The sequence below is a fragment of the Eumetopias jubatus genome, unplaced genomic scaffold (genome assembly GCF_037043125.1).
Source record: "Eumetopias jubatus isolate StellerSeaLion01/CBP00866 unplaced genomic scaffold, mEumJub1_p1.0 scaffold_1, whole genome shotgun sequence".
In the NCBI taxonomy this organism is placed as follows: domain Eukaryota; kingdom Metazoa; phylum Chordata; class Mammalia; order Carnivora; family Otariidae; genus Eumetopias; species Eumetopias jubatus.
The window spans coordinates 215,204,003-215,229,702 of record NW_028274807.1 but is presented as its reverse complement, the minus strand read 5'-3'; the positions used below and the strand labels follow the sequence as shown (position 1 = coordinate 215,229,702).

Sequence of the window (25,700 nt, the reverse complement as noted above, 5' to 3'; positions counted from 1 at the left end):
ACTGAATGAACAGTTGGCTCTAATAACCCCTGCCAGGCCATGAAGGATGTTCGGGAAAGGCTGGCTTTTTCTTGATCCTGCCCCTCCCTCATGGGACTGGTCACAGGGCGGGGCCGGTGAGTAAGTAACGCACTGAACCACAGATGGCTGACTGGGTGAGCAGTGGTGTTAGTCAGGCTTTGCTCACCTTCCCCAGGGCTGAGAGGCTCACTCCAGTCGTAGCCACTGGGCTTTAAGATGGCGGTGACTTTGTACAAGTGGCAGAAGCCAGTCTTGCACTCGTTGGCACGGATGAAGCAGAGCTCATCCTCTCCCTCTGACTGGGGGAACGGATAGAAGATATCATGAACCTGTCCGGGAAGAAGAGAGAAGAGGCGTCAGAAGGTGGGGCTCCGACAGTTGGCTGGACTCAAGCGGAGGACAAACCCAGCCCCCCGGGGCTTCCCGCCCTCCCTGGCCCCGCTCTGCTGGGGATCTGGGTACCCAGGCGGCGCACACCCGGCAGCTCCCCACTCTTACGTTGATCCACACATCGGTGACTTCCTCATACACGACATGTGGCTGGACGTTCCTGGGCACTGCTCTGGCGAAGGTCATCCGCTCCTCCTCATTCTCGGTAGTGGGGATGAACAGGGCTGGGGGTAGCAGGACGAGCTGGAGCCGCTGCTGCGGCCGATCCAGAAACATAGCCCAGGCGCTGAGAAAGCAAGAGGAGAGAGAAGCTGAGGGCCTCAGGGCCCAGTGGGGGGAAGCTGGGTGACAACACCTCTCTTCCCAAACTTACGTGGGACCAGAACCATTCTTCCTTTGCCAACATTGTCTACACTTGACCAAGTAAGCCCATAGCACACAAAGGTTTCCTGGCCAGCACATGCTGTCAGGAGAGCCCAGAGGGGTGACAGACATCTGTAACCCAACTATTTTGGAAACATCTTGTGTCATTAGACCTTAGAGCGGCATTTCAAAAACGTTTGCGATTTCTGCCACATACACGATTCTTCACTTCCTGTTTTGCTCTGTACGAACAATGTTCTTTCTTTATCTTTGGGGGAAATAAATTGTTTATTCTGTTGAACAACATGAGTCCTTAAGGATTTGGGATGGAAGCCTAGAGCAACTTAAAAAAAAAAAAAAAAATCCTGTTGGTGGTGGAGGCGGGGTGCCCGGCAGGCTCAGTCGGGGAGAGTGCAACTCTTCATCTCAGGGTCACGAGTGTGAGACCCACACTAGTGTAGAGATTACTTAAAAAAAAAAAAAAATCCTGTTTGGGCGCTCTTTTGTCATTATGTTCTGTCCTCAAAACTGCTTTGAAACAGAACTTTTAAAAACTGAAAAAAAACTGTCTGTAGCTTTTCTAACTGTAAACGGACAACGTGTTTGAGGCCTGTTAGGACTGTAGGTGGTTAAACCGGGTGTCCACATGGAGACCAAGCCAGGGAGTGACACCACAGGGACGTGCGCGTCCGCCGGAGCCTGTGACCCACCAAAGGCACGGTGCCTCCGTCCAGGTTCTGGGATGAGCGTGTGGAGCTGGAAGAGCAAACTCTGTGTAGCCAAGAGCCAGCAGGTAGACAGCTCCGCTTTGTGGGCCACACAGTTTCTCTGCGCTGGCCCTGCCGACCTAGCGTGAAAGCCGCTACAGACGATCCATACACGAAGAGTGTGACCATGTGCCCATAAAACCTGATTTATGGACACTGGAACGTGGCGTTCAGCTCACTTTCACGTGTGATGAAATACTCTCCCCCTTTAGAATTTTTTTTTTTTTTTTTACCCCTGATCATTCAGAAGCATGAAAGCTGTTCTCGGCTCATGGGCTGAAAGAAAACAGGCGTCAGGCCAGATCTGGCTGTGGGCAGCAGACTGGGGCCCCGTTTAGAAAGGTTTGTCCTCACCGTGGCAGGAGGGTTACCACGTGAGTGACAAGGAGTGACAAGGAGAGCCCTCCGTGTCCTGCTGACACTCACTACTTGCCGTCCCGGGTCCACCCGGCCCTGGCGATGTACTCCACCTTGGGGAAGAGCGCGCTGAAGGGCCGCACCAGCTCCTTCTCTTGTGTCGCCACGATCTAAAGGGAAAGCAGACTCGGGTCACACTCTGGCCTGACCACATGCTGCCCAGGAGGAGACAGGCGCTTCTGCAGCGGACACAGTGTCCCCCGAACCCCTATGTCGGAGTCCTGACTCCTGGTGCCTCCAAATGGGGCCGGATTTGGGAACAGGGTGGTTGCCGGTGTCATCAGTTAAGGTGGTACTGGAATAGGGTGGTCCCAATCCAAAAAAAGGGGTGGTCGCCTTATGAAGCGTGGACTCCAGGGCCACAGGGGCAGAGATGCCTTGTGGCAAAGTGCAGGGAGAAGGCAGCCATCTACAAAGCAAGGAGAGGGGCCAGGAACAGATTCTCCTTCATGGCCTCGGAAGGAGCCAGCCCTGCCCACACCTTCCTATCACGCTTCCAGCCTCCCGAGCTGGGAGACGATACACTTCTGTTGTTTAAGCCCCCAGGACGTGGTACTTGGTTACGACAGCTTGTGGGCTGGAACCCGAGGGCTCTGGTCTGGACTGTCACTGCAGAGCCGGGTGGCCCTGGGCAACACGACTTGTGGTCGCTGCAGCTTCCTGGGGGGCTCAGGGTGGCATGGCCTCCAGAGGGCCGACGGGAGAAAGGCAGGCAGGGCCTCAGCATGGCCCCCACCCCCACATTCCCCTGCTGCCTGGTCCCCAGCTGGCGCCACCCATGGCCACCTCAGGACCCTGCTTGTCTGACGGGCCAGGCACCACTTGAAACAGCTGGGAGGGGCTCAGCAAAGCCACCTCATGTCAGCTGTGTGTACAATCTGCCAGAACATTAGGGTAAAGAGTGGAGGAGGAGTTTAGTTAGGCCCTCATCATTCCAACACCAAGACCTAAGCCCTCAAATCCTGAAAATAAGGATATCTAATGCTTTTTGTTGAAACCTCACACAAAAAGTCATTCTGACAGAAATGTTCAAGAGCGTCCTCAGCTTTTCTGAGTGCTCTAACCTCTGGTGCGTGGGTGTTTCCCTTCTTGAGGCCCAGCACCTTTCTCGGTCATAGCCTCTTTTGCCCTCCTGGCTGTGGGGTCCTGAGCAAGCGCTCCCTGAGTGATGAGGACACTTGTCCTGACCCCAGGTGACACAGAGAAGTGTCTGGAGCACTGACCATTCCAATGAAGTTATATGTGAGGATCTGCTCAAATGCTGGGGAGGGGGAATGGCCAGGTCAGAGGTCGAATCCCCTGGACGACTACCCAATGGGGCTCTCTGTTCTGGAAACCCTTATGGGACCTTCTGCTCAAAGGTGCTCACCAGCATCGCCTCCTCATGCGGAGGCAGGGAAGGCTGGGCTCACCGCTCAGTTTTGAGATGGAGGCTGAGGGATGACAGTGCCTTTTCGGGTTCAGTTGGCCAAGGAGAGCACGTGCCCTTGGAAAGGGGGCAAGTGGCCTGCTGATGCTGCCCAACTGTCCACCTGTCTCCTGCACCTCCCCCAACCCCTCCTCTCCTCCATCCAGAAGCTTCTCCTGGGCACCCTGGCCATTCTCACCTTGCCCTGACTATCAGTCTGAAACTCGGCCAGCTTCAAGGCGATCTTGGGATTCTTGCTGCCTGCAGAAATGAGAAGGAGGTGAATCCAGCAGGTGTCGCCCATGAGGGATCAGAGCAGGTGTCTGGGATGGAGGTATGGGGCAATGCCCCAGCAAGGTGACAAAGCCAGTGTGGGAGGGAGGGGGAGGAAGGGACCGGGTGTCCAAAGGTCTCTCCGTGGGTACGCTGTCACCCCTCTGGTCCAGGCACAAAGTCCCTCAGGCAGGCCTTTCTGACTTTGGACCTGGACCTTGTTCCCGGCAGTGCTGTGACAACCCTCTTTACCATTTAAGAACATGACCCTGTGCCGGGGGGGGGGAAGGCGGGTCGAGGAGGGACACAAACATTAAGGAACATGCCTCCTTGCCTCGGAGAGCTTGAAACAAGTTGGTGGCAAAAACGGGACACATCCACAATAGAACCATCAATGATGCAGAAAGGTGGCCACATGACTCAGCCTGGTCCTGAGCTGTCGGGAGGCAGGTGGCTGATTGGTTGGGATGACCAAATGGCACTTTCAAGAGGTGGGTTGGGGTCAAGGCTCCAGCTATTTCTGTGACCAATCCCAACTCTGGCCTGCATGGCTCTAGCACCTGGGCGGGTAGCATCTGAGTGTCAGCTCTCCCGCTGGTCCCATGGGGGGAGAGGGGCGGGGGGAAAGCAGACATTTCCCACTTACACCAGGGCCTGGAGACGTCCCTGGAAAGCTCTATCAGGTGCAGACATAATAGGTGCTTACCACATGCTTCCAAGGAGGTCAAAAACAAGCTGAATGTGACCCGCATGTGTACTGTGTGCAAATCACTAAGTATTTTTAAGTAATTCAAAGAATGTTTAAGAAGTAGGCTGTTTCCTGAAGAAATTTGGATTTCTGGCCTCTTGAGAAATGGGGCAAACTTGAATCTGTATTTTCACAACATGACAAGTGTCTGACATGCCCTTGGATAGGGCCTGCACCCCCCACCCCTGCCCGTCCCCCACCATTTCCTGTGCCCCAAGGCAGAGAGTGGGTACCATCCATCGTGGCCCCGGTCTTGCTATTGTTCTTGAGCCCAGCCTGCTTCTCTGGGTCCTGTGGGGAATCCTGATTGGGACATGCCTCTTCTGTGAGGCCCAGACCGCTGCCCTGTGCCCTTACCTGTCCTGGGGTATCGATAGGAGTCTGTCTTCCTTTCTTCTAGTGCGGGAGAGGGCACATGGATGATTTCCACCTCGGATTCATCAACTTCCTCGTACAGGATCCGTAGTGTCTTGTAGCCTTCTGAACCTGGGAAGGGGCAGGGGAAGCTGCTGGGGGTGCTGTGCATCCCTGCTGCCACCCCACCCTTCGCCTGCACACTTGGGGCACTCAGCTCTACCACGACATGGCCCAGACGAGAGCATGAGCCTTAGGGCTAGAACCCCAGCTCCACTGCTTACTAGACCATAACCCTGTCACATCTCATCCTAGGGCCCGTTTCCTTACCCTGGCAATGGGAATGAGAACTGAGCTGGTCCCAGCACAGAATGGCATGGGAGGTGGCCCTACAGGGTGTTACGGGCTGAACTACATCCTCACTGAATTCCTGCGTTGGGAGCCCCCAGAACCTCAGAATGGGGCTGGAGTTGGGGAGAGGGCTTTAGAGAGACAACCAAGTTAAGATGAGGTCATTAGAGTGGCCCTGATCCAATGTGACTGGTGACCTTATAACAAGAGATGAAGACACAAATACGCAGGGGGACGACCACGTGAGGACGCGAGCAGAAGACAGCCGTGTGCCCGCCAAGGAGAGCGGCCTTGGGAGGAACCGGCCCTGCTGACACCGACCTCAGACTCCCTGCCTCCAGAACGGGGACGGAAAATGCCTGCTGTTGAGTCACCCCATCTGTGGGGCTTTGTTCTGGCGGCCCACACACAGGAAGACTTGGGACATGGCTCAAGAAGGCTGAGGATAAAAACCATTATGAAAAGTGCATGAATCACCGGGTGGTGACACTTTAGACTGGAATGCGGGGCTGGCGGGGCTGACATCATGGGGAGGGAGCCCATGGCCATTCCTTCCAAGGCTGCTGAAAAGAATCCCTGTCTCTGCAGTTTCCTGTACCCTCACCTATGACGCCCCACGGATGGACCAGGGATGCCTGCAGAACCAGCGGCCCGGCCCCACCCAGCAGAGCACTGGAGGGCCTAAGGGGCTGGCCTGAGGCCCCGCGGTTCGGGACTGGCTGCTCAAAACCAGTGCCTAGGACTTCTGTGTTCGTCCGCTCCACAGGGAGGGTTCCTGGGCCTCCACCTCTGACACTCCTGGGCTGCCGCGGCCTAAGAAAAGCGCTGCTCCTCCATGTAAGACAGCACAGGAGGCAAACGTGGCTGTGGGGTCTGGGAGAGGGCCACACTGCGGGGCTGATGGCTGTAGCATTCGGGGGGCTTCCTCAAAGGGCTTTCTGAACCACACCAGCATAGCAGAGAAAGGACCTGTGAGACCATCTAGGCCAGTGGAGCTCAACCAGGGGCCACCCCATGTGGTTGTCAGAACTTGAGTAACACCTCAAGTAGAGGTCAGGGACGCTGCTCACCAGCCCACAGTGCCCTGGATGGCCCCCAGCAGAGAAGGATCAGACCCTGATGCCCAGAGCGCCGAGGGAGAGACATCCTGCTCTTGGCCAATGACCTCGTTCTATTGACCAGGATAAAGTGGTCCCACGCTTCAGGCCCACAGGGAGCCACGGGCTGAATGACCTGACCCAGGGCCCTCTTTCCAGAGGCATGGGCCACAGGGGCGCAGGCAGCACACTGAAGCCTCCGGAGCCAGGCAGAAGGACAGGGCACAGCGCCCAGCACCATTAGCGGCAAGCCCGCCCGGCTCCCAGCAGCATCCGCACGCCTCAGGGGCCGCTCTGATGCTAGCGACCCCTCCTTCTCGTGGGAACCGACTTCAGTTTGTGTGGCGCTGGCTGCGTTCCAGCACCGGATTTAGTGTCTCGCTTCTACTGATGGTTAGGACCGTAAAGTCTTCCCTTTCAGTCAAGTTAAGAACGAGGTGAGCCAAACTCAAGGCAGCAGTGCGCAGCAGACAGGGCTCTGACACGGCCGTACGCCCCACTGAAGCTCCCCGAGGCTCCAAGGCCATGAAGAAATCAATGAGCAGCACATAGGCCAGTAACAGGTCCTCCACCCTTAGAAGACAGATCTGGCTTGACTGAATAGCAGCCCCACAGTACGTGGGCAGAGAAAGAGATACAAAAGGACCTGCGATCTGGCTTCCTCCATAAGCTGCTGGCAAAACCCATCGAGACTGAAGCTATATGCAGCTTCAGCTCAACTCTCTTACACTAGAACTTTCTCAATGGCAGGATTTGTGATCCTTGGCACTGGGGACTGTTTGGGGCTAGACCATTCCCTGTGGGCAGGACCAACCTGGCCACTCCAGGATGCTGAGCAGCAGCCCCGGCTCCTCTCCACTCGATACATGTAGCCCCCAGTCGTGACAATGACAAATGTCCCCAGATGTCACCCAGCGTCTCCTGGGGACAGAACTGTCCCTGGTTAAGAACCACTGAGAACCTCCCAGAAAGTCAGGATATATATACAAAGATGTTCGTTGTGGCATTGTTTACGACACAAAGCAAAAACAAAACCAAAATCTGGAAACAACCAAGAACTAATTTAAACCAACTGTGGTCCCCAGGGACAGTTACTCTCATCCAAGTTCCCTGTGTGTGGACTGCAATGCACTGAAGTTTCCTGCCCCCCAAATTCAAAATGTCAAATCCTAGCCCAAGGTGATCAGCCACTCGGGGCTGTGGGGCCCTGTCACAGAAGCCTGAATGGCTTGGGACACTAACACTGATAAAAAGGTGGCTGAGGTTTGTTTTAGGTGAAAAGAGTAAAGAGCAGAAAAGCAAGCAGACTGTGGCTCTGGTAATAAAAGGGACACTTGGGGAAGCGCTTTTACAAATGCAAAGGTGCCTACCCTCCCAGGAGGCCGCGGGGCACCACCAGTAGCCAGTGAAGCGGTCGAACTCTTCCTGGATGACGAAGGTGGCCACGCCTGCAGACCTGGGGTCATCGAGGACACTGGGTGAACCTGGATGGGAAGGGAGACAGATGGGGTGAGGAACACAGTGCAGAACAGGCCTTTGCCCCCAAGCACTGCAGACATTCGAGGCCGGAGCATCCTACGAGTGAGGGTGTCAGGTGCACCCCCGCACCTGCCACCACGCACCCCCCCGCCCACTTGATGCCAGAAGCATCCTCAACCAGCATGACAGCCAACAATGTCTCTGGACACGGCCAGCGTCCAAGCTGCCTGGGCTGAGCAGCTTCAGTTTAGAGGGTGCTGGGGCTGTGGGGTGGTATGGCCAGGTGACTGGAGACCATGGCCAGTGCAGAGCTCCACACACATATGCCAGAGAATGAAGTCACTTCTGAGGAGCAGGGGGTGAGGGAAAACCCAGGGAGCACGTGAGGTCTGAGCCTGACCGGGCGGAGTCAAACAGGAGGGCAGAGGTGGAGGGCCCGCGAGAGCAGAGAGGCAGAACAAGTTGTCTGGTAGGGGAGACAGGCCACCGTGGCCGACTCCTGTAGAGGAGGCCAAAAGCCAGGCAGCTGGGCCATGGTAGGACCACATGGGAGGATCCAGGAAGCTGCTTGGGGCCTGGGAGTAATGGAGCGGGAATGGGGGCCTCTCCAGGAGTGGTGCCGGTGGCCACGATAACCATCCACACGAGTGCTGCAGGTCCCCATCCCCCCGGGGGTCAGAAGCGCGCCCCCCTCCCACCGGCCTCACCTCTGTGGCAGAAGGTCAGCCGCCGCTCCTCGCCTGTCTCGATGTTGGCCACCCACAGGTCATTGCTGTTGATGAAGGAGAAGAAGGCGGGGTCGGCAGGGCAGATCTTGGGGTCCATCCGGGGCCCGGTGCACTGGGTCTTGATTTCCAGGGGCTTCATGGGAGACACCTGGAGACACAGAGGCCTGGCTCAGGGGGACAGGAGGCTGCCCAGCCCCCGACCCCACCCGCGGCCAGTGACCAGGGCTCACCATGAAGCCATTCTTGCCCCCGTCCCGACAGTGGAAAAGGCTATTGCTGGCCTGGAAGAGGAAGAGGCCGCTCTCACTGTGGAAGTCGTAGGAGGTGATGCCGAAGACCCCCAAGCGCTTCCGCTCCCGAAGGAGCTCCTCCTCCCGAGAGTAGACGCCATGGTGGGGAGTGGCCTGAGGACACATAGGGACGGTGCCACGTCAGCAGTGCATCCAGGGACCCCAGCACCGTGGCCGTGGATCCTCTGGTCTGAGCATTCCTGAGAGGCATCTGCTGATCTGCCTGCGGTCCAGGCCAGAGAGAACTTTCTGCCAAGCGGAGCTGTTCAGGGCAGCTCCCAGGGGGCCAGAGCGGGCCCGAGCCTGGAGGCTGTGATGGTCCTCAGCAGGCTTGGGGTAACGGGGCAGGCTGACTGGTTCTGGGCTCAATGGAGACTTTCTCCTCTCCTGGCCCATCTCTGGGCTTTCTCGACCCACGTTTGTCCACAGAGCCTCTTCAAGACAGACAGAGCTCTCCCCTACCCACCGGCATGGAGGGCCACCCAAGGGGTGCTGTCTCCTGGTCCCCAGCGCCAATCCCTCCTGCCTGGATCACCATCCCGTCCAGCCAGAACTTTCGGTGAAACCACCCACCGGCACCCATTCCCGCTCTCTGCATAGGGTTAACGGGGCAAATTCAGGACCACCTGACCACCCACACACCTAACCCTGGGGGGGTTTAAGCAGGTAGACTACCGTGGACACCACACAGCATCCCTAAGGAGAATTCTGAATAAGACGTGGAGATGCAAGGAATGTTAACAGCCAGAAACGCATTTTTGAAAAGCAGAACCCGAAGCACAACGAACCCCATGCTTGGTCGGCCTGGGGCCTACCGGGGACGGCAGAAGTGAGAGCTGTCCTATCAGCGCAGAGAAATCCAGAATGCGCCCCCACCCCGTGCTGTCACACTGCTTTTACAACCAGAAAGAAGTCAACCTCAGTGGACGCCAGGGCAGCCTCGCCCCTCCCCAGCCCTCTTCTCCAGAGGGGAGGGGAGCTGACTGTGAATGATGTTAATTATTAGCCCAGTCCCCATCAAAGGGCCTCAGCGGGATTGGTTCCAAGTCTTCGGTGAGGCAAGGAAAGGAAAGAGATGCTTCTGATAAGAGTTCTTATCAGAGCGCACACTCTGGGGCTTGAGGAGAGTGGGGAGGAGGGGAGGGAGGCCCACACGCCTCTCCACAGGCTCTGCACGAGCTGCCAGGCTGGGGCTGCTTGGGGGCTGAGGGCCTACGGAAATGTGTGGGGCCTCCCTTGCCCATGGGTGAGGCCCACGGCGGCTCCTGCCGGAGCCCTGCACCGTGCGGCTCACCTGGAAGTGATCCAGCATCTGCTTCCAGGACAGGAGCAGCAGGGCCTCCTTCCGGACCTTCCTGGGAATCTCCGAGTAGAGGAGGGAGTTCTCGCGGCTGCCATAGGGCATCCCTTGGGGACAAGAGAGAAAAACCAGAATGGGGGCCTTGCTCAGGATAGGGAGAGGGTCTTGGACCAGGACCCTGGGGCCCCAGCTGGTTCTCCTTCAACCTCCTCCTCCCAGTGTGTTCTGGCGGCACACCCCTCCCCACAGACGCTCCGACCCTGGGTGCAAGTACGTTAGCAACAGTAATGGGGTCTTCCACCTCTGAGACGTCTGCACGAGTACCTTGTCCAAAGTGACTGAAGGAGTAGCACGCAAGAGCACAAAAGGGGGGCCAGGGAAACCTGTCCCTCAACAGGCGATAGGCTCTGGTCTGTTAGAGGCTTTTGCTGGGGCCAAGAACTAACACACGGTTAGAGTAAGAGCAAACGTACGTGAGGGAGCTGGGAAACATGCATCTGATCAGCACTCTCCCCTCAGCACTACGGACGTGGGGCTGGGGCGCTCTCAGGGGGGGAGGTTAATTGGCCCCTCCAGCCCCCTTGCACTCGATGTCACCTCAGTGGTGACAAACACAAATGTCCCCAGACATCACCAACTGACCTAACCTAACCTCGTCTAGGAGGACAAGAGCGGCCTAGCGAGGATTCTGTGTGAATGCAGCAGCCGGAAACAGAATGCCCGTCACACGGTGCCTGGGATGTGTCACTCGGAGAGATGTGGGCCTATTTTGGCAGTAAGTCACCGTGTCTCACGTTCTTCCCTCTCTCAGGTGTGTCTTATTGTCAAAGGTGCTATCATATTCTTAGTGGCAAATAAAAAGACGTCTATTTCCCCACTGGTAGTATCTTTGACTCAACAGATGACGGCAGGGCTGTGGTTCACGGGCGAACAACGGACTGCAGGAAGCCCAAGCCCCCTCAGTCCTGAGTTTCTCCAGGAGGAAGACTCCATGTGATGCCGGCCTCTCTTCAGGCACGCCTCCCCCACGCTCTCGCGCTTACGAGGGGGATATGGGGGGGCCCCAAGCTTGGCACCTCCAGGGCTAGAGCCTGACAGCTAATGTCTGCTCCCTTTACAGTTAGCTCGACAGGCAGCTTCTCCACAAGGCAACTCACATGGTGTTTCCACTTATGATACAACTGGCATGTGAAGTATAATTAGTAAAAGAATGTATTTGAGGGAAAACATGAGGTCAATAAGATTTCCTTTGGAAACTGATTTAGGGAAAACGCAGAGGTCACATAGATGTGCGGGTGGGCAACGCTCACGATCCCACATCGAGGGACCCTGGATGCTGTGCAGTCTCACTCCCTCATCCCCAGCTAGAGGCACAGGCGCGTGACGCTACCCGCGCAGCCCGCCCACGGGGCATCCTTCCTTCTTGAGGTCACATGACTACTGGGGACAAGAATCATGCGGTGCATGATCCCATCTGCGTGCACTGTCCAGAACAGGCAACTCCAGGGAGACAGGATGTGGACTCATGATTGCCAGGAGCCGGGGGCGCGGGGAGGGGAGCAATGCCTAATGGGCCTCGAGTTTCTTTCGGGGCTGATGGAATGTTCTGGAATTAGATAGTGGTGATGGTACGAGAAGCCACTGAGTAGCGAGCTTCAGGCGCTGGGAATTAGACCTCGTGAAAGAGAATGGTCATGGAGCAGCGTGCAGGGCTGGGAGGCAGCAGCCGGCAGCCTGCAACCCAGCAGCTGGAGCTCTGGACGGCCCCTGTCCTCGGGGCTCTTGGGGAGAGCCAGAGCTTTCCAAACAGGAAGTCAACAGTGCGGCCTTGCCAAGGACATTGGAGCCACCTCCTCTGCCCAGCGGCTTAATAAGCGATGCCACCAAATGGCACAAGCCAGCACATTCCCTGTGTTGTCACGGTGACACTGGGTGTCCAGGCCTAGGGTCTGACTTCTGTTGCCTTCCCTGCCTAGCTCCACCCCAGCCCCCAACATCCACCAGGGTGGCAGGTGGCCCAGGTCTGCACAAGCACCATTTCCGTCACCGCGCGCTGTGGCCTCGGCAGCCAGCCTGATGGACACATGACTCCCGCTGGGCCCAGGCTCTCCTCTAGGTAACAAGGACACAAGAGGTCTCTCTTCCTTCTCAGGGACTCCCCGAGTTGTCCCACAGTCTTCTGTCCTACACGAGACACCCATTTGCAGGGGGACCAGCTGACCCCGTGGAGCAGGGGAGCTGCCACCGTCCCACCTTCCTGGCAACGGAAGTCCTTCGCTGTTCACCTGCCCTTTGCACTGGACTTCATCATGCACATCTGAAAGAGCCTTCCCTGAGCCTGGGGTGATTGGCTCCACATGCACAAAGTGGCAAGCCTGGTGCGCACCGAGAAGGCAGGGGCTCCCAGCGGAAGCAGTGGGGGCAGGCTGCATGCTGGGCCTGGCCCGTGGAGGCCCTTCCTGTTCCAACCATAAACACCTGCTGGCTGCTAGCATTCCCCTGGGGGCTGTGCCAGCGTAACGACCACCGTAGATACACGGGGGCTTCAGGGAGGCTGGCCCCAAGAACTCAGACGTGAGGTGGAGGCCAAGGGTACCCTGAAGGTACTGAGGGACACGGAAGGATCAGCTCAAGCGTGAGCAATGTCACCCCAAAAGAGGCAGGATGGCTCTGAGATGTCCTAGGAAGGTTCTGGGGTCTCTGCCAAGTCCACAGCCCTTGTCTAGAGCTGCCCCCTACCCACTGTGGTAGGAGTCCTGCAGCCCGCAGGGACCCACTCACCCCAACCCCAGACACGTGCACAGGCTGCAGACAGACATCTGATCTACACTGAACCTGTCTGGTTCCCTCTCCCAGAAGTTTGGAGATAGCTCGTCCATTTCTGCTGGTGGCCAGAACCCGAGATGGGCAACCCTGGGAGTGTGGCAGCGGGAGGCAGGGGGGCAGTGGGGGGGGAATGTACGGAGAGGAGCACGTGCCGAGCAGACACCCGGGCCCCACGCAGCTCCTGGTTCTCAGGGCCATGACGTGAGGCCCGGGGTCGGGGGACTCCCTGACACAACTCTGTGCCCTTCCTATAAGGTGCCCCTGGTAGCTCGAACTAGCTCAGAGGGTTTCTGTCCCTTTCAGCAGCTCTGTGGTTGGCTAAACAACGGCCCCCAAATGCTCAGGTCCTAATCTCAGAGCTTGTGACTATGATACCTTCTGCAGCAAGAGGGACTTTGCAGATGGGATGAAGTTCAGGATCTGGAGCTGGGGAGAGTAGCCTGGATTACCCCGGTGGGCCTAATGGAATCACGTGTCCCTATAAGGGAGGTGGGAGAGTTTTCAGACACCCGGCGGCCAAGACGGCAGCAATAAGCCACAAGCCAAGGAGCACTGGGAGCCTCCGGAACTCAGAAGAGGCAAGGAACCAATTCTCCCCTAGAGCCTCTGCAGGGAGCACGGTGTGGCCTTGCTGACACCTTGACTTTGGCCCAGAGACATGGATTTTGGACTCCAGGCCTCCAGAACTGTGAGAGGCTACATTTCTGTTGTTTTAAGCCACCGAAGTCGGTGATGATTTGTGACAGCAGGAGCCCCAGGAAACTCTTCCAAGTACCCTGCCCGGGACGCCAGCCTGAGCTTGAGTTGGTGAGGGGTGGAAAACTGTGCTGGGGGGGGGTCCCAGGATCGTGGGGAAGACAGAAGCAGCAGCCACCACAGCCCACGAGTCCTGGCCGCGTGTGACCCCGGGAGCCATGCCCCCTCAGGTGAATGACACGTGAAGCCCCCCTCCCCCCCGGCCAGAGTCAGCAAACCCTCTCCCAGAACGTGCATATTTTTGCTTTGGGGGCCATATGGCCTCTGGTGCCACGGCGCCCGGAAGCAGCCCTAGATGGTACGATGGTGAGGAAATGAACGGGAGTGGCTGGGCGCCAGTGAAACTGCATGTACAAAGGAGACGGCCACCGCTCACTGAGCCCTGATGTAGACCCCTCCTCTTCTAACTCCGTGCCCACCAGACCACCTTGTGGCCTCCACGTGCCTCTCTACGAAGACAGGCTGTGTCAACTCCGGGAAGGGGAGAGCCATGCGGCACCCACGGCAGTCACTGCCGGCACCCTCGGCTGGGGTCAGCCCTGTGCAGAGGACAACCCGCATTCACGGGTGTTACCACCCGTCACCACCCCTCACCCCAACCCTGACAGAGGGCCCGGCCGGTGCTGGCATTGTCCCCGGAGCTGTGGGTCCACAGAGGCCGGTCGGGCCCTCGATGTCAAGTGGAGAGCCAAGGCTGCAAACCTGCCCCTGGTCACCAGTCGTGTGTCGTGCTGCTTCCAAAGGAACGTGCTCAGCACGGTTCCTGCGGGCCCTGGCAGACCTTCAGGCGAAGCAAGGCAACGTTCACTTGCTCCATAGATATTCGCTGTCCACCTACTGGGAGCAAGGCCTGCATGAGGCCTCACCGGTGCCATGAAGCTCTCACCTGGCCAGTGGGGAACATACACCTGCCAACGATTGCAGGTGGTATACAAAGTGCTGCTGACAGGGCACATGCCCAAGAAGGAAGTCACTAGCAATTCACGTGCTTATCCGGGTATTTAAGGCGGGGATGGCAAGCCCATGGCCAACCACCCTCTGTTGTAGCTCACAGCACACACGGTACGCAATCGTGGCACCTTCCTTTGAGCCTCGGGGTCCTTCTTGCGTGTTTGCCGGTGACTCCCACTGCTAGGAGTCATTCACTGGCACGGCCCAGGTGGCTGGGAAATGACTCAGGGGGGCAGGTCCAGCCACCCGGGACTGGAGACAACCTCAGGGGCTCAGAGCCACATTCAAGGCCCAATCACAGCACTGCTGCAGCAGTGGACCACCCTCTGTTCCGCTCACCTGCACACCTGACCCCGTGGGCACCTTGTGCCAGCCCTAAACAGATGTCACCGTGGGTGGCGTGGCCTCGTGGGACATTTTGCCCAGGGCCGGGCCCATCTTTTTGGACCTTCTAATAGGACCAGCTGGCCTTTGGAGACAAGAGAACTTAGTAACAGTGTCCCAGAAACCCTGCCACGGTCAAGGGGGTCTGTGGGGTCTGAGGGCAGCTGGAGGGCTTACCTAGGTAGTAGAGGCGGTGGGAGTGGGGGCTCGACTCGTCCGTCTTCTGCACGAACTGGAAGTCGTGTGGAGCCTTGTTGACAATCAGGCCCGAGTTCTTGCGGCTGCCGTGGATGATGTTCCGGAGCCCATCCCACGAGTGTTTCTGCACCTGGAAGCGGGATGCCGGGTCCTCCATCTCGACCGCGTCACCCCGGTCAGACACCGGTGCCCCGGTGGCCATCCTCTCTGTCCCCTCAGAATTCAGCGAGAAGCTATGAGCAGGAGGGGACACGGTGGGAAGACGATGATACCCAAGTTCCACTTACAAGTTGCCCCCTTGTCAGACACTCCCGACCCCCCTGACAAGCCCCAACCCCGTGCCATCTTCCCAGTCCCCCTAAATATGTCCCAAATTATTCTCTTTCCAACAACCACAAACAGTTCTGGATCCAAGCCGCTGCCACCTCTGATCGCAACAGACCCATCCATTGCAAATCTGTTCCCATTGCTTAAAGCTCTTTCTTGGTTTCCCACAGCCCCTGGGGTAAAAACCAGTCCTTGTCACAGCCTTCAAGGCTCTCTGTCCTCTGACCCCTGCCAGCCTCTCGAACCTCAACCCCGCTTTATCAGTCCTCCAGCCAAAATGGCCTTCTCTCCACTCCCCAAACAGGCCAGACTCCTTTCTACCCCAGGGCCTTTGCATGTGCTTCTTCTGCCTGAAACTTTTCCCCTCTCTTTGCTTGGCTAACTTCATATCAGATCTCAGTGTAAGTATCTGTCGGGTCCTCAGAAACCTTCGATGACCATCTATACCAAAGCCCGTCTCTCCAATAGTCTTCTACACGCCCCCGCCCTTGCCCCTGCCCTCACAGCATTTGTCACAATGGTTGGTTGTTGATCTCCTATCCCCTTCACAGCAGTGTCTCCAAAACCTCATGAGGTCCCTGGCTCCCAGCAGGCATTCCACAGAGGGCCGTGGAATGATTATCTTGCATTAAGCCCGCTGGGAGACACTCACTCACGTGCAAAGAACTGAGCATAAAGAACCAGTAAAGCCCGTCACCCGTGCCATCCAGCTAGCTGAGGGTCTGGCATGGCAAACTCTCGTGCCTCATCAGAGGGGCTCAGAGAAACAGGCAGCTATATGCAGGCAATGTGAGAACCCCAGATGAGGGGATGGATGCCCCTCAAGACAGCCCCTCTCCTCTCTCCTCTACTTCCCCGAGCAGCTGTGGCCAAGGCGCCCTCCCTTCTCCCACCCTTGCTGTTGAGCACATTTCTTGACCGGACTGGACTGGCCAGGCAAATATTTGTCTTAGGGAAATCTAAACACAGCCACAGTGACCTGGTTCTGGAAGAGCTGGGGTCTCTAGTGAGGCCAGCCAAAGTGAGCAGGGCAGCCTCCCTTTCCTCCGTGGGCATCGAATGGACTAAGGCCTTGCTGGATGCTGGGACTCCTCGTGCTCCGGGATTAGCGGCTTTGCTCCGGGATTAGCAGCTTTGCTTTGCAGGAGGAGTTTGGGGTTCACTGGTTGGAAGTGGGAGTTGCTACTGCTAGACCCAGGGGGAACAGCACAGGCCAAGGGCTTTAGAGAAGCAGCAGGCAGAGCTGTGCCTGCCCTTCACACAGGTGCCCTCCAATTCCCAGAAGGCCTTGCCCCCTGCCAGTAAGAGAGTCTGCCCCCCGCCCCCCCCCCCCCACCGGCCCAGAGTCTCCATCACAGGAGAAAGACACCTGCAGGCTGCTTTGAGAGGCAACGGGAGAGAAACACTTCTGAGCACGGCCTCTGTGGGCCGATTTTCAGAGTCCCCTTTCCAACACGACCCTGGATCAGACGAGAGGCAGAAATGCCTCCCTTGCTCAGTCCTACGTGACCCAGCCAGGGCTGGGGGGGGAGGTGGGGGGAGCACAGCAAGCCAGGGCTTCTTGCCCCCCAGCCACAAAAAGAACACTCAGTCCAGTACTTCCTACGGTGGCTTTGAAGAGGCAGATCACAGGCCAACAGAGCATTCAGGGCCCTAGGGTCAAATAAGCCGAGCCAGACAAGACAGGAGACAGCCCGAGGGTCACACGCAGTGCATCCTGGCCCGCGGCAGAGCTGTGGTTTACCTCAGGGCGGTGCAGGGAATAGGCAATGCTAGGCAGGGGCCGGGGCCGTGGCCAGGACGCGCTGAGTGCTCCAGAACCCACATGGTCCCGAGCACTACTGGCAACAAGCCCAGAAAACCAGGCCAGGGGACTCCTCTAACAGGCCCAGACCCCCCCCCCACCCCCCCGAAACTGCTGCCACAATTCAAGCCTTGCTCACAGCAGAAAAACAGATCACGACCTCCAGGGGTCCCAAAGGGGACCCCATAAGCTAAGAGCCTGGCAGAAGCACTCACAAAATCACGTGGTTAATTTCCAAAGCAAAGAACAATAAAAAAGATCTTGCCTCCGATCCCTGCAGAGAGCCCAAGGAGCAAAAATATGGTCCAGGAGATGAGAAATGAAATGAAACATCGGGAAAAACTTCTAGGAATCTTCTAGATGAGGCCAGGTGGCCTGAGCTCCCGGGCAGGCCAAGGCTTGGTGCTACGCCCTGGTCCTCCACTCACCTCTCTCCTCCCCAGAAGCGGAGAGAGACCTTAGAGGAGGCGGGGGATGAGAAAGAGGTTACGTAAATGCCGCCCTTCCCATCCTCTGCCAGCTGTGCTGGGCCTCTCCACTCAACAGTTTACACAGCTGGGGAAATGAAAGTGGATTCCAAGCCACGTAGGCCAGGTCCACCTCCAGTTTCCTTCTGCCAGTCAGCAGGACCCCTCGCAGACCATGAGGCCACCAGCACACAGCCCAGGAGCTCCGGTGCAGTCACGGTCAAGGCCCCAGGCGAGTTCTGTGATCTGCACGCCGGTGCTCCAAGAGCCAGGACCGCTGCCCACGCAGCCCCCCCACCAACCCTCTGCCCCGGCCGGGCCATCCACCAGAGACCCAAGCAGGGCCTGTGATGAGGAAAGCAGACAGAAAGCAAGAAGGAACTGCAGATTCTTAGTGCTGGCTGCACGTCTCGGAGTGTTTGGCCAACCGCAGAGTGATGAGGCAGGAAGGAAGGCAGGCGCTAAGGAGGTGAGGGGCGGGGGCCTACCAAGCTCCAGGGAGGAAATGCGTGAGTAGCCCTGGGGACACACGCTGAGTCCCCACAGGTGGGGGTTCCCCGGAAACAGCAGGCCGTCCTCCGCCCTACAAGGGCTGCCCCTGGCACCACGTCGGCCTTCCGCAGTCACAACCAGCCTTACACAGACTCAGCATGCAGCCCAGCCTGTGCCCACCAGGGACCCGATGCACTTGAGAAGGGGGACTCGGGTCTCCATCACTGACCTCCTAACGTGTCTACCCACCGAAAATGGAGCCTGAGTCTGGGCAATGATTCACTGTGCTCAGCATCACACCTGTCTTCCAGAACCTCCTGAATTCCCTTCCTGCCTGATGGCTTATACTTGCTAAAAGCAAATGAACCCAGGAGGGGTAGAAACTGACAGTGAGGCAGGTCTGCTCAGCGGAGGACTTGCTATGGTCTTCATCTCATGCAAGGCCCCAGACATGGGATTCACTGAGTGCCCAGGCCTCATGTGTATAATTATGATTACGTTTCACTGCAACCTTAACCGCTGGACTCAGGGGTCAGCCGCATCTGGAAGGCTGGAAAGTAGGCTCAGGTCAAATGACCTACCCAACACCACCCCCACAAGGAAGCACAGGGGAGCCCACGTCTGTTGGACCCAAAACCCACATCCTCACCACCAGGCCAGTGGTTCTCAGCTGGGGTTCATCCTGCCCGAGGGGGCACCGGGCAATGTCTGGGGTGCTGCTAACATTGAGGGGTTGGGGGCCGGGGTGCCACTCAACCCCCTACAGAGCCCAGGAGGGCCCCCACAGAGAATGACTTGGCCCCATGTCAGTAGCGACCAGGCTGAGAAAGCCTGCACTAGCCCACACAGCCCCGTCATACAAAATAGCCAGAGTCTTGGGGAAACGCAGAAAGGTAGTGGGTGGCAGGTGGTGGCAGGTATCTTCCCAGACCTATGACATCATCAGCAATTGGGGAACCTCTGCCCCGTCCCCACAGATCAGGGCTCCCGAGGCCACACCCCTTACCTTCTCCAACCTTCTGTGTTCTCGTGGTCCAGGCGGAGCTTCTTAACCTTCCGCATTAACCACTCGGCTGACCTCAGGAGGGTGGGGGGGCCTGTGAGCAGAGAGGACCCAGGCTGCACCTCCCAGCAGTCTGGGGGTGCCCGCGCTCAGCCGTCCTCCAGGGACACCCAATGCCAACGGCGTTCCGATGAGGCCCTGCCCAGAAATTTGAGAGGGTGCCTGGCATTTGCCAGAAACCAGCATCTTTTTTGAGGTGCAGTCCTCCCAAGGCGAGAAGTCCCCGAGAAGAGAACAGTTTCAAATGATGCCAAGGACGCCATCCTTGGTGCTCACCAGAAACAGAATAATCCCTAGTTCCCCGCTATGGCCACTCTCTGATGGCCTTCCTGACCTCACCTTCTCCCCTTGCCCTTGACCATGATCTCCAGCCACGCTGGCCTTACTCTCCCCTGCAGACACTGACTCTTTCTCACCTCAGAGCCTTTGCTCTCGCCAGTCCTGCTGCCTAGGACGCCCTCCCCTGCTTTCTGTGTGACCCGCCCCCTCTCCTACTCCACCCTAGTCTCACCTCTTCAGAGGGCTTTCCTGGCACCCAATCCAAAGTCACTGCTCTGTCACCCCCACACAACACCTGGTCCTTCTGTAAAGCACTGAGTCTGGGATAGTGGTTCTCAAGGGGGATGACTCTGCCCTCCCACCCCGGCAATGTCTGGGGACATCTGTGGTTGTCTCAACTGCAGGTGCTCCTGGCATTGAGGGTGCCGAGGAGGAGAAACTCTGCATTCTTTATTTGGGGGAAAAACTGAGGAAGATCCTTAGGCCGTCACTAGGCACTAGAATAAATCTCTGATGGGTCAGATGGTATAACCCCAGCATCTGTGAGTCACCTCCTCTCTCTCTCCCACTTAGGTCACATATTTAAATGGTGCAACATCCTAGGACCTCAGTAGGTCAAATGATTATGGAATACAGAGTCTATTGGGGGTCAACTGATTCCCCTAAACCAGTGGGTCTCAACGAGGGCCAATTCTGCTCCCAGGAGCCATTTCTGGCTGTCACGACTGAGAGGTACGGTACTGGCTTGCAGACCAGGGAGGGAGCTGCTAAGCATCCCACAGTGCACAGGATGCTCACCTCCACTCCCCACCGCAAAGAATGATCTGGGAGCTGAGGCTGAGCACCCCAGCTCCGGGTGAGCGAGCACTCTTCACTGGGATGTCAGCTCCAGGGGGGCAGGCCTACATCTGTTCTGTTCCTTCTGTACTTCCAGAGCCCAGAGACATGCCTGCCACACATGAAGCATTTCTGGTCAAATTAACGAGTCCCAATCCTCCCGTGAGTGCTGTCTAAAGTCAAAGGGAGCCCTGGTTTGGTCAGCAACCAAACCCCTTCTTGAGGAGGAACCAGGCCCCTGGTGGGCAGCTGCCCAGGTGTTTCAAGAAGAAGAAAGCAGCGCGTGGCCCTAGGACTGAGATTGTAGGGGAGAGATGAAGCCAAATGTCACCATAAGCAGCACTGGTCTCACTCTCAGTCCTGTGGTGAAAAGAGGGGTCGCCGTTGTCAGAGAGATATGGGTTCAAAGCCCAGCTCTACAACTTCCGGTCTCTGTGACCTTGAGAAACACTTAACCTCTCAGTTAAGTTAAATTAGGTTAAGTTTAACCTCTCGGTTAAATTGTGCCTTAGTTTCCCCAGCTACTTAAGACAGTACCTATATCAAGGGCTGCTGTCAGAATTAAGTGCTCAAGTAAAATCCTGCATGTGGCAGAACCTACATGACAGCTAATACTGTCAACTAAACAAGTCATTGAAAATCCCGCCACAGGGAGAATTAGACCAAAGCTCCTTTTAGAGCCAGGATCCCCACCAAATGCTGACTGAGCGCCAGGCACTGTGTTAGGTGAAGGGGGGATGCAGCCACACCTCTGCCAGATCCGGCTACAGTCAGCGTTCCCCTCCACAATCTTCCAGGGGGTTCTTACTGGGGCTGCTGGAGGGCAATGCTGGATGGAAATAAAAGTCTCCAGCTAGGGCACACAAAGCCACAGCCACTGGCCTGGGTCCCAGCCAACCGCCCAGGGAGGGCAATGACCTCAGGGTTGTAGAAAACCACTTCCTGCAGACTTCTGAATCCTGGAGCATGCAAATGAATCCCACCAGCCCACACACCAGCCATCAGGGTCACCCCACCCTGGCACAACTGACCTTCTAGAGGGTCCAGAAAGCCTCCATTCCAGCTGCAGGCGGTGTAGGGCACAGACCTGGACAAAACAAACATGTCATTAATGCAGCAGGTTAATGGAGAGACTGGCTAACAACTCGCTCTCCTTCCACGCGGGAGTCCTGACTGTCCAGCCTGATTCAGGTTCTAGAGATACCTCACAGCCCTCCAGGGCTGTCTGCATGCCCCGAGCTGCAGCCGGGAGAAAAGACCTCCCATGTGGCCCAATTCTCTCAGGAACCAGCCAGGGACTACACCACAGTGCACACCTCCAGGGCTTCGGTCCCAGCTCCTGGAAAGCACGTTGGTTCTTGCCACTGAGACAAGTGACTTCCTCGCGGTGGGGGGCGGGAGAACGGCCGTGGTTGGTGTAGGGAAAGGGAACGGGGCACTTCTGATGGCTCAGCTGCAGCATGGATGGGGAAGTGTCAAGGCTGGTCTAAAGCTGCGTGGGAAGAAGGTGGGCGGCTGGACCCGGCGGGGAGGGAGGCTGAGAGGAAGGGCTGGTCCCTGTGGGGGTGAGGGCTAGGAGAGGTCAAGCGCTGGGGCGGGGTTTGGAGGTAGGGGCAGGAAGCAGATCCAGGAGGTGGCCTCCGCTCTCATACAGGGAGCATGTGTTTGCCCGGGAGGGGACCTCCAGAGCCTGCGGCGAAGGGGAGCGCCGTGGGTGCGGCCACTCCCGGAAGGGACCACAGCCAGGTGGCGTGGGCAGCGACGGGACGAGCGGGGAGGCTGGGCCGGGGAGACGGGAGGTGGCCCGCCACCGCAGGAGGCGGGAGCGAAGGAAGGGCGGACGAGGGCCCGGGGCTGAGGGGAAACCGAGCCAGGGGCTGTTGGAACCGGGAGTCCGGTCCGCGGCAGGGCCGGGGTGCGCAGAGGGTGGGGCGGAGGGCACCTGAGAGGCCGGTCAATGGCGGGTCCAGGGTCAGGGCTGAGGTGGGGCCGGTCAATGGCGGGTTCAGGGTCGCGGCCGAGGCGGGACGGGGCGCGCGGGCGCTGCTCACCGGGCTCGGGGCCGGCGCGGAGTGGCGGCCGGGCTGGGCAAGGCGTCCCGGGGCCGGAGGGGCCTCACACTAGAGGCTCCCTGCCCGGGACTGCGGCCCCGGAAGTGGCGGGCGCGGGGGACAGCAGCGGCGGCGGACACGGGCGAGCCGGCGGCTCCGTCCCCTTTGACCCGGAAGTTGAGCGGCCCAGGTAGCGGCCTACGATTGGCCACCGCCCGGGCGGTACCAAGGGGCCCGCGGCGCTTGGGGGGAAAGCCGCCGGTTCGGCTCTGGCAGCCAGAGGCTTGGAATTTCCCTGGGGCGGCATCTTCCGGTGCAGGGAAGAACGCGGGAGAGAGACACCCCTAAACAATTTGGTATCACCCAACCGGACTCACTATACTTCTACTAATAGTGTCTAGAAAAAGCCGCTGTCAGCGGAGCGTTGGTGGTATAGTGGTTAGCATAGCTGCCTTCCAAGCAGTTGACCCGGGTTCGATTCCCGGCCAACGCAAGCAAAAGTACTCTTTTTGTACTTTCTTACCAGAGCCTATTTAAATTTTCCTACTAAGATCGCCCAACTGGAATTTGTTATTACCTTGAAATAACTTTTAAAGACGACAGGCGAAATCTAAAAGCCAAAACACAGGAATCAATATCGCATTGACTCTGGAGTAAGCTTTACAATGCTATGGCGAGGGAAAAACGCAAGCGTGTTTCCGCCCGGGATCGAACCGGGGACCTTTCGCGTGTGAGGCGAACGTGATAACCGCTACACTACGGAAACCAGTAGAGGGCGCGGCTCCGGGGGCCGCTATAGAGCGCGCGATTTCGGGGCTTCTTGCCCTTCCGGAGCCTGCGGCCCTCCTCTGGGGGCGGTGCGTGCTGGGGATCTCCTAGAAGCGGGGCACACACACGTCCTTATTACCCAACCGTCAACGCAGAGCTAGGTTGTCAGCATTTTAGATCAACTTTTTTTTTTTTTTTTTTAAGACCTGGGAGGACAGGAGGGTAATGGCAAGAATTTAGGGTCACATTGCTGTAAAATCTGCCCCCTCCCCTCCACCCCACAACCAGGATTAGAGTGAGGGGAGCGAGGCAGTGGCCTCAGCTTCAGACATTAAGGGGGTGGACAAAAAACCGCAATAATCAAGGTAAATGATATTTTGAGGCACTATACCAAGAGACCCTATTAGTGGCAAAATAACTCCATAATGAACAATATATCAAAACTACAAATCGAGACAGGTTTTGGCAGTGCCTCGCCAAGTCGTAGTGGGGTCCGAGGCAAGAGCAAGAATGTGTGCCCCTCTATGCCTGTTTTAGTGTATTTTCGAAAGGCGATTGCCCCCCAGAGCATCTTCTAGAAAATACTGAAACTTAAAAATAGGCGTGTTATGATTCAAAACCTTAAGAACTTATCATAATGTCATTTTTCTGCGTTTACTGGAAACAAACACCATCAGTCACATTTTCAACATTTACTTCTGGGGAAAAATTAACCATTGGACATTGCGTAGAACCCCTGTTGAGAAGACACACATTTTTCCTCATGCCTCAGAGCCCAATAGGGCTCAGCCCAGCACTGTCACGGCCACAAAGCATGAAGACCCTTCTGTATTCGTTTCCTACTGCCCCTCTGACAGAGGACCACAGATAGTGGCTGTAAGAAACCACAAGCTTACTACTATACACAGTTCTGGAGACAGGAGTCTAAACATGGGTCTGGAGGGCGCCTGGGTGGCTCAGTTGGTTAAGCGACTGCCTTCGGCTCAGGTCATGATCCTGGAGTCCCGGGATCGAGTCCCGCATCGGACTCCCTGCTCAGCGGGGAGTCTGCTTCTCCCTCTGACCCTCTTCCCTCTCGTGCTCTCTATCTCTCATTCTCTCTCTCTCAAATAAATAAATAAAATCTTTAAAAAAAATAAAATAAAAAATAAACAGGGGTCTGGAGTGGCTAAAACCCAGGTGTGGGCAGGGCTGGCTGCGGGAAGCTCCAGAGAGAATCACTTAGACTGCCTTTCCCAGCCTCTGGTTCTGTTGGTGCCTCTCCTTCTTTGATTTGGACATTCTTGCCTCTCTCTTGTATGTGACTACATGAAGCCCACCCAGATATGCAAAATAAGCTCCGCATATTGAGATCCGTATTGTGTTTGCAAGGTCTCTTTTGCCGTGTGGGGGAGCATATTCACAGGTTCTGGGGGTTAGGATGTGGACTTTGGAGGAGGGCAGTATTCCTCTCTCCTTATTGGACATCATTCCTTAACATCCTTTTTTGACAGCAGTGTAGTATTTCATTCATTCATTCATTCATTCATTCATTCATTGAACAATGATTTACTGACCACCTACTATTCGAAGGGGGCAGGGCAGCAGTCCCAGCTGTCCTGGGGGGTGGTGATGAGTGGGCTAATTTGAGGGAAACTTAGAACCTCCTCATGCTGCTCTGGCCACAGCTTCCAACTCACCTCTCCATACACCTCCTCTGCCACCCCTTCCCTCCCTCGTGGCCCAGGCTCTTTCCTCCACACCTGCACCCCTCCCAGGCGGCCTCCTCCTCTTTCTGAGTTCAAACCCCATCTACGCCTGGTGGACACCCACAGTCCTGACTCCACCCAGGCCTCCCCTGAGCTCTAGACTGGGGGTCCAGCTGACCCTCAGTGTCTCCACGCAGGGTGTGGATGGTGTCACGGGCATCCCAAACTTATCATGGTCCAAACTGAGCTCCCTACCTTTCCAGAACCTGCTTGCTATGGACTGAGCATTTGTGTGCCCCCCAAATCCATATGTTGAAACCTAACCCCCAAGGTGATGATATGGGGAGGTGGGGTCTTGGGGAAGGGCTTAGGTCATGAGGGTAGAGTCCCCATGAATGGGATGAGTGCCCTAATGAGAGAGGCCCCAGAGGGCTCCCTGCCCCTTCTGCTCTGTGAGCACGTGGGGAGAGGACAGTGGTCAGTGACCCAGGAAGAGGCCCTCGCCAGACACAGAACCTGCCGGCTCCTTGGACTCCCAGCCTCCAGAACTGTGAGAAATAAATGTTTGCTGTTTATAAAAAACAGTCTGGGGCAGTTTGTAGTAGGAACCTAGCCAGACTAAGACATTGCTCCTTCCTTCATCCCCCCTGACTGAGCTGAGGATGGCTCCTTCCTTCCAGATGCTCAGCAGAATCGGGGAGCTGCCCTGGGCTCCTTGCTCCCCTACCCACATCCAATCACTCAACAAGTCCAATTAGCTCTGCTTTCAAAACACACCCAAAATCTGATCACTTCTTCCCCACTGGATGGCCATCTCCCTGGT

The 25,700-nt window shown here is 57.1% G+C and overlaps 1 protein-coding gene and 2 non-coding genes across 10 annotated transcripts in view; 1 reads left to right on the top strand and 2 right to left on the bottom strand.

The window, feature by feature from the left end:
* The window catches only part of DPP9 (dipeptidyl peptidase 9), a 39,450-nt gene extending 16,872 nt beyond the window's left edge, over positions 1 to 22,578 (bottom strand). For 4 of the 8 annotated variants that reach the window (XM_028126353.2, XM_028126351.2, XM_028126350.2 and 1 more), the window contains exons 1-12: positions 21,402 to 21,451; positions 19,198 to 19,288; positions 15,081 to 15,334; positions 9,981 to 10,093; positions 8,627 to 8,800; positions 8,376 to 8,544; positions 7,560 to 7,673; positions 4,745 to 4,873; positions 3,566 to 3,627; positions 1,968 to 2,068; positions 520 to 697; positions 188 to 350 (exon numbers count right to left, since the gene is read on the bottom strand). In XM_028126353.2, coding sequence (XP_027982154.2) covers positions 188 to 350; positions 520 to 697; positions 1,968 to 2,068; positions 3,566 to 3,627; positions 4,745 to 4,873; positions 7,560 to 7,673; positions 8,376 to 8,544; positions 8,627 to 8,800; positions 9,981 to 10,093; positions 15,081 to 15,334; positions 19,198 to 19,253 — 1,513 coding nt within the window. In that variant the 5' untranslated portion in view covers positions 19,254 to 19,288; positions 21,402 to 21,451. Of the gene's footprint in view, positions 1 to 187; positions 351 to 519; positions 698 to 1,967; positions 2,069 to 3,565; positions 3,628 to 4,744; positions 4,874 to 7,559; positions 7,674 to 8,375; positions 8,545 to 8,626; positions 8,801 to 9,980; positions 10,094 to 15,080; positions 15,335 to 19,197; positions 19,289 to 20,331; positions 20,483 to 21,401; positions 21,458 to 21,686; positions 21,738 to 22,421 lie in introns of those variants that run through there. The other 4 variants (XM_028126355.2, XM_028126356.2, XM_028126349.2 and 1 more) reach the window with 4 other exon arrangements.
* Positions 22,579 to 22,842: 264 nt separating this feature from the next.
* On the top strand, positions 22,843 to 22,914 carry TRNAG-UCC (transfer RNA glycine (anticodon UCC)). Its single transcript has one exon. It is a non-coding gene; the product is annotated as a tRNA-Gly (tRNA).
* Positions 22,915 to 23,114: 200 nt separating this feature from the next.
* On the bottom strand, positions 23,115 to 23,187 carry TRNAV-CAC (transfer RNA valine (anticodon CAC)). The gene has a single exon. It is a non-coding gene; the product is annotated as a tRNA-Val (tRNA).
* Positions 23,188 to 25,700: the final 2,513 nt, after the last annotated feature.